The sequence below is a fragment of the Coffea arabica genome, chromosome 10e, assembly GCF_036785885.1.
Source record: "Coffea arabica cultivar ET-39 chromosome 10e, Coffea Arabica ET-39 HiFi, whole genome shotgun sequence".
In the NCBI taxonomy this organism is placed as follows: domain Eukaryota; kingdom Viridiplantae; phylum Streptophyta; class Magnoliopsida; order Gentianales; family Rubiaceae; genus Coffea; species Coffea arabica.
The window spans coordinates 3,272,560-3,290,126 of record NC_092328.1 but is presented as its reverse complement, the minus strand read 5'-3'; the positions used below and the strand labels follow the sequence as shown (position 1 = coordinate 3,290,126).

The 17,567-nt window shown below is 36.1% G+C and overlaps 2 protein-coding genes across 4 annotated transcripts; both read right to left on the bottom strand.

The window, feature by feature from the left end:
* Positions 1-13: 13 nt before the first annotated feature.
* Positions 14-7,917, bottom strand: LOC113712186 (uncharacterized). Of its 3 annotated transcripts, none has more exons than XM_072067640.1 (12): positions 7,227-7,917; positions 6,911-7,085; positions 5,775-5,858; positions 5,148-5,389; positions 4,380-4,611; positions 4,071-4,235; positions 3,638-3,769; positions 3,315-3,428; positions 2,767-2,814; positions 2,494-2,572; positions 1,806-1,862; positions 14-421 (listed from the first exon to the last, which is right to left on the bottom strand). In XM_072067640.1, the coding sequence occupies exons 1-12, from the start codon at positions 7,424-7,426 to the stop codon at positions 402-404; spliced, it is 1,548 nt and encodes a 515-aa protein (XP_071923741.1). In that variant the 5' UTR covers positions 7,427-7,917; the 3' UTR covers positions 14-401. The 3 variants fall into 3 exon arrangements, with proteins under 3 accessions (XP_071923741.1, XP_027091294.2, XP_027091295.2); XM_027235493.2 differs by lacking the exon at positions 14-421 and adding an exon at positions 636-929 and having other exon boundaries at positions 7,227-7,550; XM_027235494.2 differs by lacking the exon at positions 14-421 and adding an exon at positions 636-907 and having other exon boundaries at positions 7,227-7,549.
* A 4,804-nt stretch (positions 7,918-12,721) lies between these two features.
* Positions 12,722-16,735, bottom strand: LOC113711859 (glutamate receptor 2.7-like). Its single transcript, XM_072066723.1, has 5 exons — positions 16,417-16,735; positions 14,566-15,872; positions 13,815-14,130; positions 13,306-13,703; positions 12,722-13,184 (listed from the first exon to the last, which is right to left on the bottom strand). Exons 1-5 carry the CDS (start codon positions 16,694-16,696, stop codon positions 12,792-12,794), a joined length of 2,694 nt encoding a protein of 897 aa, XP_071922824.1. The 5' UTR covers positions 16,697-16,735; the 3' UTR covers positions 12,722-12,791.
* Between the last annotated feature and the right edge of the window lie 832 nt (positions 16,736-17,567).

Below are 17,567 nucleotides of genomic sequence, written 5' to 3'. Positions count from 1 at the left end.
AATGAGGACATGATTACGAATATGAAACCCTTTTTTCCTTTGGAATGGAATGGAATAATCCTGCCTTGACTCTGCCTTGCGGCATTTGCGGCTAGTGGTGTACATCATCTATCTATGACGTGAAGTTTTCCCAAGAAAGAAAAGGAAAATCTTCCCTCTTTCACCTTTCAAGCATACACTCGATAAATATCGGTGAGCATATCTCATCCCTTTGATGTATAATAGACTATGAACGGCTAAAATATCTATCCCATCATGATAACTCCCCATCACCTGTTCAGCTTTTTCTTGAGGGTGCAAAGACAATAATCCATCTCAGATGTATCCAGCCCAGGCTGAGCTTTTGTGTTCTCCGTTTCTTTTCTTGATTTTCAGGGTTACGCTTCAGATTCTGGGTACCGTTACCGCCTTCCAATATAATCTAGAAAGAATATGAACAGGAAAGGATTCCATTATCCCTGTTTTGTTATGGAACCAGTGCCTACAAGAAAAAACATCTCTTTTTTTTAAAAAAGATTGCAAATGAAGCAATACTAATCCCTGTTGACATCATCAGCTGTAGGAGCAAGACCAACATACAAGTAGCCTTCTATTTTTAACCATTTATTTGAAAATCAAATTTCGCCATGGTAGCATTGACGGAATTAAACTTGATATAATACTTTTAAGGCTGTACATTAGCATTCGTATATACACATCAGGGAGGGGAAGAACAGAAAGGCACATCTCAAAATCGTATCAGCTCTTTAGCTGAGTATTTATTCTCTTCTTGGTAAAGCAATTAGCTGTCGAGCTACAAGAATAACTCCTAGAACAAGATGCTTGTAGAAGGCATAAGGAGAAAAAACTTTTTATCATTCTTGTTTTGGTTCATCTTCTGCTATTGTCTCTTGGAGGTCTACCTTCCCTGCATGAGTCGTGTAAAGTACCTGGCTTTAGAGACTTAATACAGTAGCTACTCGAAAGCTTCTTCTAAGCAACTATGGAGTAAAGACAACACAGACAGACCAATGCTGCACTCTCACAACAATTAACACAAGGAATTAAACGTCCAATTCTCCTTTAAATGGATAGCTGGCATGAAGAAAATTGTTAAAAGAAAATTTGAGTAAGGTAATGGAAGGAAATCATCGCTTTTTAAAAAGCAGAATTGTAGGAGGAATGATTGCTATAAAAATCACGTGCAACTTTTTATGATTAGATATATCAGACTCCCGTTTTGCAGCATTCTGTTAAGCTCACTCTTACCATGAGTAACCATTGCTTCCTTAACAGTTTCCTCCTACACTACTAGAAAAGTTGATCTAAATCATTACGGAAGACCAAGACAAATTGGCAATATCAGGAAAACTTTTCCGCTCCCAGAATGGTTATACGCTCATGATGACAAGCATCTTTCAGAACATATGAAAACCTAGTAGCTACACAGACAAACACAAAATCATACAGACAGAGAAATTGGTAAGGGCATGAAAATTCGAGTTCAGGTAACCTATTTGAAATAGCAATGCAAATTATCCATAAAAAGTGTGAATGCTGTGTTATAGACAGTACAGAACACCCTAGAACTTAGTCATCAACACAGGAGCAATTTTGCATTCAACTGCATTCCATCTGCAATTGAATTTTAGGTTGGAATCATATGGTTTCCATTTAAAAGCAACCAAGATGATTTTTTTTTTCTTATCAGTCTCTCATCACCATATGAAGGCACAGAATTGATGATCAACCAAATCCCATTTCAAAAATAAACAAAGAAAAAAGGCACTTGTTATGTAAATGTAGAACCAGAAAGGTCACCATACCAAATAATGAGACTAAGGATGGAGGCTTTGAAGATGCACTTGACCTTGTTACTACACCTACATAACAAACAGGAACTTTCCATGATAAGAAAATTATAAATGGATACAAGAATTTGTAAGAGAAAATGCACAAGAAAATGCTACTTTACTGATTCATAACTCAAGTTTGTGATGATAGTAAACATTTATGACGGCTAAATTCACAAACTGATCATTTAATTAGGATGAAAACAGCAAGTAATAGTTCAGTTGCTAACTTAAATTCACTTCACTGGATAGTAAAACAAGTCATTTTTCATGACAATGACAGAATAAATATCATGCAAGACACCAGCTAAAATGCTAGGGATTTAGGAGAGAGTTCATTCAATAAAGTGAGGGCCCAAAATAGTTTATTTTTTTTTAATATACTAAGGACAAGTACTTTTCCAGCTTCTTTCTGTTTCAATGTCTCAGGCAGTCAGGAAGTAGCTTGTTAATAGCTCTCCTCGAATTTTCACAGCAACATTTCATAATAAAACACATTTTCATAGTCGTATGAAGACCATGAATCAGAAACAATCATTTCCTTGTCAGGAATTGGTAGTAGCCATGACCAACAGCCATCAGCTGTGACAAGTTGGTAAGGTGAGAGCTTCAAGCCCGATTTATGATGGCACAACACCCACACAAACAAGAAGTAGCATACCTGAAGTGCCCAGAGATTTTAGGGCGTCAGACTTCTTGAAAGTAAATCCAATGAAATTGGCATCTTTTGATGTCAACATCTGCAAGAATAAACAAGATACCATTCCAAAATCAAAACACAGTCATGCTTATCCTGCGAATTGTTTAAATTTTGCTCCAAATTCATGATCCCAACTGCATCAAATATGAACCCTTATTCCCTTTTCATTTAAGGAAACGAGACATATCAATGAAAAATTTCATCAGACCACAAAACTTAAAATAGAAAAGCAACCTTCCGCCAAGGTCCTACTATTGGTCCTGTTGATGGTGCATCTCCCACCTGTTGAGAAACAAAACATGCCACAATGTCAGACGCTTCATATGACTCAGATGTCAATATCAACTGACAAATGGTAATAGCAACTCTGACAACTTCTGCAGGTATCTGGAAATGAGGTACTAGAGTAATGTAAGGAAATGGCAAGAGCCTTTCTAACTTGGTAAAATAATCATGTTCTCAGACCAAAGTCCCAATGTGGAAGAGAGAAACCAAGAAAGGAGCAGGCTAGGTAAGGGGGCACAAAGGTAAAAAAAAGGTGCAAGATGGTATTCACTTTTTTCTTTTTCTGGAGCAGAACAGTAAGTCCGGTTTGCAATCTACAATCTCATACTATAAGTTCTAGGCTCAAAGAGGTGGTGCAAAAACAGGTCCAGGGATTGCCCAATTCCTGGGGTCGTTAAAGATGGTTATCAAAATTCAGCTGAACCTCTTCAGTAACGCCATTAACTTTCTCCAATTTTTTATCCAAAAAGCTATTACGCAATAACTGAAATACTCACTTCAGCAAACTTCTCAAAGTTCTGTGTGTCTAATTCTCCATTTACTCTTGGCTTGTACACAGCTTCCATCTCATAAAGCTGGTCCCATTGGACGCCTCTAAACCATGGATGTGCCTGAAAACATATTGGTAATTATGTATAAGGTTTTAGATAATAAATGCATTAATGCTAATCCAGAGTAAAACCTTTGTCATTACAAGGAATCTCGTCCTAATAGTTATGAGCATCTTAAAACTCTGGAACTGGGCACTTATTTAATAAAGTGATAAAAAAACTCCCCACGACAGATCATGTATGGGAATTGCTAATAAATGCAGATATACCTTTATTTCTTCCACTCCTCGGGTCCCTAACCTTGTATCTACATCGCATAATAAATGACAGATGAGATCCTTTGCCTCATCTGATATTTTTGGTTCTTCAGGGAACTTCAAGCAAGTCCTCCAATTTATTATCTGATAAGGGGAAAAAAATGAAGTATTCAACGAAAGTTAGCAACACTAAATAAGATATAACTCAAGGGTCACATAACGTCCTTAATTCATTTTATCCCTATCATAAATTGAAAATAACAGTAAGAATCTTGACCAATTTAGGAAAGTATTATGTATTTCACAAAAAGGCCAGCAAGACATTAATATTCAGAAATTCCAAATAAACTAAGTGTCAATGTCAATTGAGCTAAGAATCATAAATTTAATTTTCATTATCCTCACCCCTCCCAGGGCTCAATTAACAGAATGACCATTTGGGTACCTTACGGCATGCAATTCTTGGATCATCGGAACAGAAGGGAGGATAGCCCACTAGCATCTCATACATGATAGCCCCCAGTGACCACCAGTCGCACTCTAGTCCATATCCTTTTTTCAACAAAACCTCAGGTGCCATATAATCCAGTGTCCCAACAGTAGAATATGCCTGCAAATTATGTTACATTGCCATTGCATAAATTGGATCAATGCATGACTGGTGGATAAATAAAACAAGGGTCAAACTTAAGTCATTAAACTAGACATTGCAACTAAGCAACTAAGAGACAAAAGTAAAGTTGGGAGTGAATACCAAGGCTCGGCGGTTACGCTTCCATTGTTGTAACTGTTCTTTTGGCATTAACCAAGGAGCTCTACTACTTTCTGAGTCGCCATCATGCTCACTTGGAGACTCCTGAATTGACAAGTCCTCATCTTCCAAAAGGATTGAAGAATATTTGTTATGCAGGGGCTTACACAAGCCAAAGTCGGAAAGCTTCAGATGACCATTTTTGTCCAATATTAGGTTATCTGGTTTTATATCCCTAAACGAATAAGTATTTCAAGTAAATATCAAATCGTAGACGTGTATTATGCACAGAAATCTAAATAAGACCAAAGATAAGTTCATTGTCAAGCATGTTTCAACTACGTTAAGATATTCAACACAAATCTGTAACTCCAGAGTTTAAATCTGAGCATCAAAATATTTTCAACTCGTTGCAGCATCAATAATACCTCTGTAATACCAAATTATGCAAAAAGTGGAAAAATACTTCAATTATGGAGAAGCTATTGGACATGATACATCAAGTCATGCTACAAAACTTACAAGTAACTAAGAATTTCCACTTAATTTGGATGCCATCAGACCTTAAAGGGTCAACATATGGACAGTTTGGCACTTGAATTCTGAGGAAAGAAAGACTTGGCACTACCTATACGGTCCAAGTCTATGTTTCAAAATTGATTTGAGGAATAGTCATATGTACTCACATATTCAAAAAGAGATGCTACACTCTCCAATACACAAGGTAATATGAAATTCATAGAAGTACACTGCAATCACATCTATTGGTACCTATGTACATAATTGTGTTGATGAATTGAATGTATAGCAAGAATACTTTCAGCAATGTAGAATCTGGCAACATCTTCGGAAAGAATATCCTCTCTCATCAGTAAGGTCATGATGTCCCCACCAGGTAAATACTCCATGATAAGGTACAAAAAATCTGAATCTTGGAAAGAATAAAAAAGTTTTACTATGCACCGACTGTCAACCTCTACAAGCAAATTCCTCTCAGAGCGAACATGCTCAACCTGGAATGGAGTGAAAAAATTAGCAAGAACACAGGTACTTATACTCGGTATACCTTTTAGAATATGAAAGTCAAGAATTTAATCATCTTTTTCCCCTCCTCCATGCATATAGCTATTGCATTCAGAATTTCCATTTGGCCAATCAAATATATAAACTGTTCCCTATTACTATATCAATTTTGTAACTACTATTCTCTTCTTATAACCTTGGCTTTTGCTTTTAAGTTTGGCTAATTTTCTTTCTCAATTGAGAGTCACGTACATGTCTCTTAAAATCTTAATAACTCCTAATATTAACCAACTGCAATTATGAGGTAGATACCATAAGATCTAGAAGGAAAACAACCGAATATGTTTACTGTGTTTTCAATTAGCAAGGTCTCACCTGTCCCCGACTGAGCATATCAGACTTCCTTAATTTCTTCATGGCATATATTTCTCCTGTATTTTTAGCACGACACAATCTAACCTGCATACCAACAAGCATGCTTGAACTCTTAGTATCAAAGCAATGCATAGATAAGTGGTCCAATGTAATGCAAATTTCTGACATTTTGCATCATAGCAGGGTAAGCAAGAAGCGATACTAATTTAGTAGGATCTTATGTGGCATGAACTTCTCCATCCCTCTAGTACACAAGGGTAGCCTTATAAGCGCTTCTATCTTCGAAAGACCTAGATACCTTACAGAAAGAGAAATAAAGAACCTTTCTTTCCTGGGCAAAACTTTACCAAAACGAAAACAACAATAATATCAGTAAATAAACTCCTTAAATGCCGAATCGAATTTGCAAAAAGCCATGAAGGAAGTTCCACGTAATCAATACACATGACTAGAATACGACTTTGAACTTTTGGGCACATATTCATGAGTTCTTGTTGGCTTTCGGCGGCCCTGAATTTGACCTTTTCGGCACCTAAGATTTTGCACATTAAATGAAAAACAATCTATGACAGCAAAGGTCAATCTACAAAATGTATCAATGACAGCAAAGGTAACTTCTCATGGTCAATCTAGTTTCGTTATCAGAACACAACTTCCTTTATTCAGCGTGCCCTATGTGAAAAACAAAAAAAGGAAAAAAAAATGATCATGTAAAGCAGAGTAATAAAACCTGAAAAGAAGACAGGTTGTATTTTTCACTGTCATTGCTGAAAAATGAACATGTTCAATTAGATACGATAGATGCTGAAATTCAAGGGAGAAAGATCCTACGTTGTGCTCGCTCGTCTATCAAATTATATAATTACATTCTCCATCAATCCTTCGTATTGATTTCACAAACTTGATAAAAAGCATTTCGAATCCATGTCAAGGCAGTTACGTAGGAGATTGATTCTACAGCAAAACCGTTAGAATCAAGCTTAAGGAACTTCATTCATAGTAGGGAATAAACAGAAAAAGAATATAGCATGCATTTAATGACTAAAAATCAAATAAGAATCAGCAAAAAATGTGAAAATAAATAGCGAAATTGGAGCCACATGTGTATTTGTTTTCTATGTAGTTAACACATTTACCTCACCAAAAGCACCTCTACCGATTATAGTCATCTGCTCAAAGTCATCAATCCCAACCTTGTGCCTCTGCGATCTCATATATTCCGTTTCTCTCCTTTCCAAGTTCCTCAGCATCTCCTCTTGCTCCTCGCTCGATACATTAGCCTCCTCCGCCTTCCTCTGCAGCGCTCTCCTCCTTTATTTTAAAAAACAAAATTATATAATATATATATACACACACACACACACAAAAATGTGCGCATCTAAATTCAAACATCTTTTCCAGTGTATTTAGTGCACTAACAATTATAGTTACAGAAAAGAGAGATAAGCGAACCTGTCCTTGCGATCCTGGAGGCCTTGCAGATAGTTTTTATAATGATTCTCGATAAATTGTTTGGCGGCGGCAGCTTTCTGCCGAGTGACAGGCGAGGAAACAAACACGTCCGGCTCTAAGTTGAAAGCTCGATCGAGCTCCGCCGGCTTCATGGTCGTGAGATTTCCTAGTTTTACAGTTCCGTCACCACCGCCTTCCATTATACTACTCTGCTAATTTCACAAATTTCTTTCTTGTTTTCGCAGCAAAAAGTATTCTACCAAAACAGCGAGTTCCGGTAGATCCAAATCTCATGTAAACATATAGTAGAGTATATATATATATATATATATATATATATAGTAATTAATTAAATCAATTATTGGAAGGTTCCATTAATGAGGTTGAGGGAGACTTGGACAAGTAGCGGAAGAAGTGAATAAAATTTACTGTATGGAAACTTGACAGTTAAGAAGAAGGAGAAGGAGAGGGTTGCGGGAGAAGTTCGAGGCAACAGTTTAATAAGTGAGAAAAAAGAAATTCAAAAAGTACAGAAGAGAGAGAGAGAGAGAAAAAGCAGAGAGAGTCCCGAGGAGAGATCAGGTGAGAGCTGAGTTGAGGTTGAGCTGTTGGGGCCTGCCGCAGGTTTTTGTACAGCTCTGGATTTGCTGGCGGGGGCTATGCGCAGTCGTGTACAGGAAAGAGAGGAGATGAAGCTGTAGTAGAACGGTTTTTCTATTTCACCTTTTTTTTTTCCCTTGTTTCCTCTCTCTCTCTCTCTCTCTCTCTCTGTTGTTTGTTTGGTACAAAAGGAATAGAATTGTTGGGTTGGGTTGGGTTGGGTTGAACGAGTGTCCAATAAGTACTTATTTATTGATCAATTATTTGAGTGTTAGATTTTTTAAAAATATAAAATTACGTCCAAGAAAAATATAAATATAACATAGTCTAGTAATTATTATTACATATATTCATTCATGTAATATATTAGAATGTGGTTAAGGTACGTTAACGACTATTTAATGAGTACTCGTTGCAAAAAAAAAAAAATTATTTTAGGTTTTTGATAAATGTTTTCGGTCGTTTACTCGGCCAGAGGTAGTGAGAAGAAGTCAAGAAGACTGGAAAAGAATGAGCTGGGTCATGTCATCATTCATGATGCAAACAGGAAAATTCTTCGTGAGATTTTGATTAATAGAAAAAAATTGCGGCCTTAGATAATGGCAGGCAAAGTAGTTAAAATATCTTGTCTCCATAATCTTGCGATCATACTATTCAAACTTTGCAAGTCGGTCTTGATTTTAGTGGGATCATCACATTTTAATATTTTTATAAACTAATCGGATATTTTGATAACTTGGGGTACAAATGTTGTAATGTTTTTCCTAGAGTATGTTATAAAACAACTTGATCAATTTAAAATATGTTACTCACATCTGTGTTTGATAAAATTGAAATTAATTCCATGAATATTCTGAGCTTTGATACACACAAATATATAATAAAGTCTATATAAAATTATAACACTAATCGACGTAGTGTGGGATTAATACAAAAACAAAATATATTAAAATACACATTCACAACTCTAAGATCTTAACAATCTTAGGGCTTGTTTGGATTGCCATTTCCCACCGAAAAATGGCCTTGTTTTCCGTGAACACATTTTCCTATCACCTTTTTACCTCACATACATCAAATCGCTACAGTAATTTTCCAACGAAAAATCCATGGAAAATGCAATCCAAACGCAACCTTAGTATATATTAGCTCTTTGTGATGCATGAATAATTGCCAAGCAAATAATAACTTTGTGTTGTTGATGACACGGTATAATTAATCAATTAATAACTTCGTGTTAGTTATTAATGATACGACATAGTTACAAAAACTCGATCACTTAATAATTACATTTAATTATCTATTCTCATTTTTTGTTAAGGAAAAAACATCTTAATTTAATCAGTGATATGTTACCAAACTATAAATTGTTGTGTGACTCCTATTTAGTCAATCCTGCCTAAATTGAATCTCATTAAAAAAAAAAAGCACAAACTTATGTCCCCAAGTGCAATTATTGACTTAAATTTAAAAAAAAAAAATCTATTTAACTAAGGGAAAAAAATGTTTAGTCAGAACACATGCCTAATTAATTACTAGTTGATTTGGTCTGAAGACTTGATTGAATTTAAAAAAAAAGATCCAAAATACATCACTCATTGAAAGAAAAGAAGATTATGCGTGGTACTTCAAAATTCATATGCGGTCTTTTCTCGTGTGTTATATTAGTCGCAACGCCATGACAAGGAGATTTCTACTGGCGGTGAGACCAAGACTAACAAGGAGAAGCCGAGTGTTGCTGGGTGTTGAATGGTTTTCCACCGACGGACAAGAATTTAGTATAATTGTTTTTTGTGCGATTTTATTCAATTATTGTATACGTTAAAAGTTGAATTTATATTAAATACTTTATTTGTATACGCTATTTCTATTAAATATTTTTTATATACAATTTTAAGATATTTATATATCGCAAAATTTTTATGTGTCCAAACAAGGAGTATAACGAGGACTTACGTAACAGAAAAGCGTTTGCCTTTTTGTTTTTTTTTGGCTCTAGCCTCTAGTTCGTTGTACTGTATTAAAGGAATGGTGTTACGAATCATTGGACAACAGCTGCCTAAATAGTACTATAGCTGTTAACCAGCCGAGCCGAGCTCCAGCATGTGATAATCGAGCTCGACTCGAACCCCTAATCGAGCCAGCTCGAGCTCGCTCGATTAGTAATTCGAGCTTCACAAATTATTCGAGATCAAGTCGATGTGATCGATAGAAAACTCGAGTTCGAACTCGAACTCGAGTTTAAAATTGAGTCGAGCTATCGAGTTCGAACTCGAGCCTGTCGAGCCTCTAGAATATCAAATACACAATAAAATTGACACTAATACCCCTACTATTTATAGTAGTTTCGAGTTCGAACTCGAGCTTGTAGAGTATCAAATATACAATGAAATAACGCTAATACCCCTACTATTCGAGCCTGTCGAGTTTAAACGAGTCGAGCAGCTCGACTCGTCTATTAAACGAGCATCAAGTTAAACTCGAGCTCGGCTCGTTTCTCTCAATAAACGAGCCAAGTCGAGCCCTTATCGAACCGGGCCGAGCTCGACTTGCGAGCTACCCGATTCGATTAACAGTTCTACTAAATACATAAAAGTTAGAGTTGATTAATCCAAGACATCCCCATCTAAATAATTGATTAATTGTTTTTCTTTTAAAATCTTTAGGTGTAGTTGAGTTTGTTTGATTAATACTAGCTCATCTAAAAAAACAACATGAATCGAGCATCATAGAATGCCAAAAATAAAAAGGGAATTTCGTTAATGTTTTAAGTTTTGAGCTTAGCAAGTAATCTAGCCCCATTTGATTTATCATAATTTGAACTTGCTTGTCCAAAAAAAAAAAAAAAAAAACTTACAATCAAAACAATAGACAAGGGGAGAGTTGGGTTGGATAATAAGGTGGAAGGAATTGTAATTTTAAATAGAAAGTTGTGAATTTCAAACATTTCATTAAAAAAAAAGATTAATAAAGATTTTGGTGGAAAAGTGTACTTGGCAAACGGGTCAATTGTTTAGGACATTCCATAGTTGCTGTGGGTCCTTCACTTTCATTATATCTTGGTGATTGAATTGCCTTGAGAAATAGCAAATAAGACTTTTTCAGTAATTTGAAATTCGTAGTCTAATCACATGACACATTGTTATTGTTATGAATTAATTTTGGAAAAAAGAAATCATTGTACGAAAACTACATCAACAATTTATACGTGGACATCTTTATCGCCGAATAGCTGGAGCACCGCTCTCATACATTAGGCATACAGGCCATTCCAGACCGTTTACTTAAATTGTAGTCTGCCTTATAAGAGTCACCACTTAAGTAAATAATAAAAAGAAAGAAATATAGGATATGAGAAGAGTTGAAATAATTATCTATTCTATACTCTATATAAAGCTTAAGGAAGGGGCTTGGGGTAAATACTAGGATTAATATCTATCTTCAGTTTATGAACTTTCTTTTTTGTCTTGTAAAAACTATTTTTACTTTAAGTATCTATAACTATCCATGATTATTTTTACTTTTAAGTATATGTTTTTAACATAACTACTCCTAAACATTACAACTACCAATATAAAATTATTTTATGAAAAATATTTAAAAGATTAAAGTTTGCTTCAATAATAAACATTTTATTTGATATATATGACCATAAATATCATATATATATATATATATATATATATATTATTGTATACACATTGGGTGTGCATTGAATATTGGTACTAGTAATGGCTGCACGAATTTGTATTTGGACACCAGAGTCCTAGACACAGGTGATACAGAATTATTCAACCTTGGAATTTTTATTTTGGATTTGATGCTTTATCACACATGACCTCCATATGATTTTAAAATTTATATGTAAGTTTGGCTTAAAATATCACCGTTAGTTTTCATTTTTCCGTTAAAACTAACAGTTAATATTAAAAAGTCAAAGTTAAACCAATAAATTGACAAATTCAACTTATTCACTACTTTTTTTTCCTTCTCTCTCTCTCCCTCTTTTTGAAGAGAAAAAATGATTTTGAAAACCTATATTTTTGTCTACAAAATCTTAATTGTCTCCAAACACAAAAAGATGGAAGGAAAATAAAAAATAAATAAATGAGAAACAAAAAAGATGAAAGGAAAATATAAAACAAATAAATAAGAAGCAAAAGTACCAAATCTTTATTGACTACAAATATAATTATAAGTTTTTAAACCAAATCTTTAATTGTATTTTCTATTTCTATTTATCTATTTTTTTATTTCAATTTCTTCTTTTTTGTATTTGGAGGAAAAAGTAGTGAAAGGGTAAATATATCAATTTATTAGTTTGATTTTGACTTTTTACTAGTAATTATTAAAATTATGAAAAAACTAACAGTTACACATTAATCCAAATCATAAAGCGGTTTTATATAGATTTTAAACCATAGAGGGTTATATGATAAAGTATCAAATTACAGGGGATAAAAAATAATTTATCCTTTTTTAGGTTTTGGTAATACATATCTCAGATTACCTCTAAAATTTTAGTCGTATATTTAGAATTTAAACTGTGACAACATGAAGTTTAACGTTCTACTATAATACGATTTACTTGATTAGGATCCTGGTTTTTTTTTTTTTTCTTCCCACCTGTTTGTCTTTTCGATTTCGTAGGCTTTCATTGTCTTGGTGCATTGTGGACTACAACTGGCCTTACAGCACAAAACGACTACTGGACATTGCAACTAACATTAGAGGATCAGTCTCCAATAATTTCCAGCTAACGTGAAATAGAATCCTCCCCGGAAAACTCATTGTTAGCTAGGTTGAAAACATGACATTCTTTAATCGACCATGCAACAAGAAGATGATTGAAATCGGGCAGGAGCAAAGCTGGCTTATAATTTATGACGACCATGTACAAAAACCTATATATTCTTTAATAACAAAGGTTTTAGATCATGACAAATATCAGGCTCCAGATTTGTCTCAAATTCTTGAATCTCTGTGCATGATAGGAACCCTTAAATTTCTTGTTCCAAATTTTGTGAAGCATCTAGTAAGAAGCAATAATGCCCATCTAACCGCTCTTCTGTTTATCAGTGATGCTTGTATAGAGTCAAAAATCGAGCAATGCCTTTCCAGTAGACGTGCAACTGCATTCACAAATGCAACCACAAGAAGGCTGCCTGATACTAGGAAAAGAAAAAAGAAAGGTTCGGTGCCTATTTTACTAGGGCCTTGATTATCTTCCTCCGCTGATGAAGAGCAGTTTAGAGATGAAAGCATGCGTTTTTCCATTTGATCGGTCGTTCCTGTCAATGTTATATTTAGAATAGCCCCCGAAAGATCATCAGCCAAAGGAGAACCCTTTTGGAAGACCTGAGACCACAAAAAAAAAACCACTATCGTTATGAGCCCAGCTAAGATAAGTTAATATAGGAATAAGTATGTTAAAACACAACGAATTTGACCGGAATCTGGATCTTAATACTAATCTTACAAATCCAAAGCCACCAAGTTTGAATTTGGGCCCTGCTTCGGTATAGCCTTTGCAATACTTCGCAAGGAAGACTTTGGCATGCGGGGCTGCCAAGAAAGCTGCTTTGATGGTTCCCCTCTGGAAAGCTTCAGGGTAATCGCTAATGGAGCCAATTCGCCTGACGTTTTCAGGCTTGAAATGCAAAACATTTGTCAAGAAACGACCGATGTAGGAATTGTTATTGCATCCAACAGGTGCATCGGTCCCTAATAGATAATCGATATCCACTATAGATGGTTCAATCTTTGGAACAGTCATCCATGAAGTAACAGCTGCAGTAAAACATGTCGTCACAACTACTGTCACAAACAACCATGTCGCTAGCACCAGCCGTGACAAATTGCTTCTGATAGATTGTCCTGTAAAGGGATAATTTGGCGTCAAAAATTTGTTACTATGTATCCTTAGATTACAAGGTCCTCTTTCATTAAAAAGCCTTGTTTGATTGGTGTGTAATCAGTGAAACTTACTCTGAGCAAATGATAGAATGGTAACAGAAAACCAAAGCATGGCCCCGATGTTTTGAGGGAATGGACCTCTGAATTCTGGATTGTTATTTGCATGTTCATTTAACCAAATGACAGCACCAGTAAACACGCTCAAGGCTGCTAAGAGTATCCACATTTTCAATGCAAATGCTTTTAAAACCATAAGCCTTGTCTTTGTGACGTCTGGTTTTACAGTGACTACCATGACAACTCCAGTTTCCAGGTAGGGCTGTGTAAAATCGGCAATCCGGTAGCGGTCCACCACTATCCCGATATCACCCACCGCTGCATCTAAGTTCTTTATCATTGAAATCGATCATTATTAGTAACTTTTCCAGGGAAAATGATTATTGGGAATAGCAAGAATTAACATCGTTATTGATTGGATCTTTTTCTTTTATCTTCGTCTTCTATAATTGATGTATTTATGAATGATCTGCTTAAAACTATTGGCAAATGGTAAGGACCTCGAGAAACTAACAAGTAAATCAAACATTTAAAAGAGCATGCCACTTTTTTTCTTGAGATAGCTATACTCAAAATTATGGCATAGTAATTACTTATGTTCTACATTTTCATTATAAACTCCAATCTACCAATATAATTAGTAAAGTTGAACATATTTTTACTCCCTTTAGGAATACTAGAGTAATATATTTAATTCTGATCTTTAACACTCCTGAAATTTAATCCAGAAATTAACGATGAACAAACATGTTAGAATATATGGTACCTTGTTGCGAACTTCAGACACCAATTGGTCATACGATCCATAATGGGGGACTAAAACATGGGGCAGGTGGTAAGGTAGGCGGCTGACTGCAGCTTCAAATACTTGGATCGAAAACCCGGTAATAGCAGTTTCATTTCGGCTTTGCTCAAAAGTAACATTGACAAAATAATGAAAAGCACCATTGGCGGGGACTCCTATCCTCAAGGGTTTTCCACTCTCTCCCAATGTCCATCCCTTTGGGACTTTCAGCTCAGCACCTGGCCAGTAAATTTGACCCAAATCTTCCCGTAAGCCATTGCCAGAATTCGTTACCATGCCATCGTGTTCAATCGGGGCCTTTGAAAAGCCAAATTCCGGTGACCATAATGCTACTGGCCTATAGCTTTTTCCTATCACATTTACTACCTGATACACGGGATTTTGCAATAACGCACCATTCTTGAAGCTTATTTTTCCAGCAAGACCATCAAAATTACAGGACAAAATCGAATCCACTAAGCCACTGGAATTTACCTTTCCTTTCACATTTTGTAATGCCCTGGCGACGGCCAATGTTGAATCATAAGCTCGAAGAGCGTATATGCTTGGACTGGAAAATTTTTCTTCTTCAGGATATTCTGATCTATACTTTCTTCTAAATCGTCGCTCGAATGCTTGGAACGAATGGCTAGTTTCAGAATAAGTTGTCTTTAATGCAATTATGCCTTGCATATACTCGAGTATAAAGGACGGCTTAACAGAGTCAAGAAGGCTTGCAACATCCTCTGAAACGATCCATACATAACCCCTGTCCAGCATGCCCAATTCTTTAGCCTTCTCGAAAAGAACCATAGCAAATTCCAAAGAGGACTGCAGCACTGTAAAGACTTTAACGCTCTTGCCCTTCAGCTTCCTTAACTGTTCTTCGATGAATTCTTTAGGGTTTGGCTCTGAACCCACCGGATGGAATGCCATGTGATGTTCGACAACAGACTCAATGGCTCGCAGCGAGTCGGAGAGGTGCGCGACAAGCCCAGTATCCGCAGAAAAGCTGTTGCTATGCTCGTAAATTGCTATCACCTTTCTCCACCGGAAATGGCCAACTATAGCCGCAATGCATTGCATCTGGATATTAATGTCGGTGCTCATCCCGATGAAAGGTAAAGATCGATCAGACGGTAACAGTGGAAGAGAGGCAGACATTTGAGCCGTGGAAATGATGGGGATGTGTTTGGGAACTTTGTCCAGTACCCATAGTAGAGCGGCTTCTTGCAACGTAAGCGATCCGATAATGACACGCGCTTGTTTCTTGTTCACAATCTCTGTTACTGTGATACAACAAGGGAAAATGAACGACTATAAAACCAGCACACGCGCGCACATGTAAAGAAATGCGTTCTTCTACCCTATATGGTCGGTAAGGCACAGGATAAAAGGTGAAGTTAAGGTATATATTAGCTGTAAAGTTTAATTCTTATGTAAAAGTGTAAGGAAAATTGCCCACAATTTTTTGGGTGCTGTGTCCTCTCAGGGAAAAAAAATTCTTTAAGAGCACATAAGTTTTGTGATTCATATCGAGACCATAAACGATAACCGCGAAACATTTTGACCTACAAAAGTTTGCTCCGCATAATTAATTAGTGTGTTATTTGTCACTCATGCGAGTCAAAATTGTTAGCTACACAGTGCATAATTAGTGTGTTATTTGTCACTCATGCAAGTCAGGTTAGATCCACTCACTAAAATACGAAGCCCCAGCCGGGACTAAAAGTGTCTGGCTACGAACGGAATAAGATGCAAGGCACACAACGTAGAAATGACGGGAAAATTTTTTTTTGATACATGGCTATATTGGTTGGGGAAGCATATTACCAGCAGAAGCTGCTCGAGCTGAGTTCCCTTGTGAATCTTGAATATGCAAATCCACCTTCGAACAATGTGACTCCCGATTGAAGTCATGGACTGCCATCTCCACGCCTATTTTTTGCTCCTTACCTACACGAGAACTCTGATCAACGACCACTCCTATGCTCCCAATTTCGTGGTGGTGGTTTATTGAGCAATACTGCACGTTTCGCCCATGAGCACTTGCTTCTGATTTGGCCATTAATGGAAACATACCCAACAATGACAGAATGACAGGAAGATTCATTTTGCTACTAAAGAAGAAGAACAGCCCTTCCCGACTGAAATGAAGGGCAAATGACAATCAAATGAGTTGGCCTTCTTGACTTATATATTCAAATACATTTAGCAGTGAAAAATTCCTGATAATGACCCCTCTTAATTACTCCTTTGATGAACTCTAAGGACTTTCTGGTAGCTCTGAATTCTGATGCAATTTCCGCTAGCTAACTTAACTACTGTTATTTCCTTTGCTAAACAAGGTCAAAACAACAGTTGGAGAGGCATGAAGAATTGGAAATTACCAAAATCGGGTCAAAGGCGCTAAAAGCTTTAGAGAAAAATTGGTACAGAGAAAAGTACTCTACGCGTCTTTTTCTGTTTTCCTTTTACCTAATCTATTCTTTGAAATAATTGTTGGACATACTGTGATATGGCTGTTATTAAATTAATGTCTGTACAACCCTTAATTACCACCCTTACTGTATATATATGCAAGTCCTGTTTCAGCCATGGCATTAATTAAACAATACATATCGTGGATAATGATAATGACGAGCATTTTCAGAAAGCAAAATGGCTCATTAGAATTTTGTAACCAGCAGCAGCTGCTTTTTTTTTTTTTTTTTTATGCAACGCCACATCTAGTTTTGTCTAATCTACTACTATTCCTACTTGGGAGGAAGGGGGAAACCTACTCTAAGAGGTGGCTCAACTGAGTCGGAGGGAACCTGATGGGGATTGAACCACTATCAGACCAGACGGAGGTTGAACCATCATCAGACCAGATGGATGCACCACACACTCGTGTGAATTTTTTAGAACAAATCTCATATAGAGTCATGTTGATGGGAGACAAAGTTTGAACCCTTGATCTTCCACCCCATGATTAATGTGGT

What these genes read in the sequence shown, in the direction of transcription:
- LOC113712186 (XM_027235493.2), bottom strand. Translation starts at nt 7,426, where the DNA reads ATGGAAGGCGGTGGTGACGGAACTGTAAAACTAGGAAATCTCACGACC. An exon ending in CTCCAGGATCGCAAGGACAG is followed by an intron (nt 7,086 to 7,226) that starts GTTCGCTTATCT and finishes TTTAAAATAAAG; the next exon opens with GAGGAGAGCGCTGCAGAGGA. An exon ending in ATATGCTCAGTCGGGGACAG is followed by an intron (nt 5,390 to 5,774) that starts GTGAGACCTTGC and finishes ACTCCATTCCAG; the next exon opens with GTTGAGCATGTTCGCTCTGA.
- LOC113711859 (XM_072066723.1), bottom strand. Translation starts at nt 16,696, where the DNA reads ATGAATCTTCCTGTCATTCTGTCATTGTTGGGTATGTTTCCATTAATG. An exon ending in AGCTCGAGCAGCTTCTGCTG is followed by an intron (nt 15,873 to 16,416) that starts GTAATATGCTTC and finishes GTTGTATCACAG; the next exon opens with TAACAGAGATTGTGAACAAG. An exon ending in CATTCTATCATTTGCTCAGA is followed by an intron (nt 13,704 to 13,814) that starts GTAAGTTTCACT and finishes ATCCCTTTACAG; the next exon opens with GACAATCTATCAGAAGCAAT.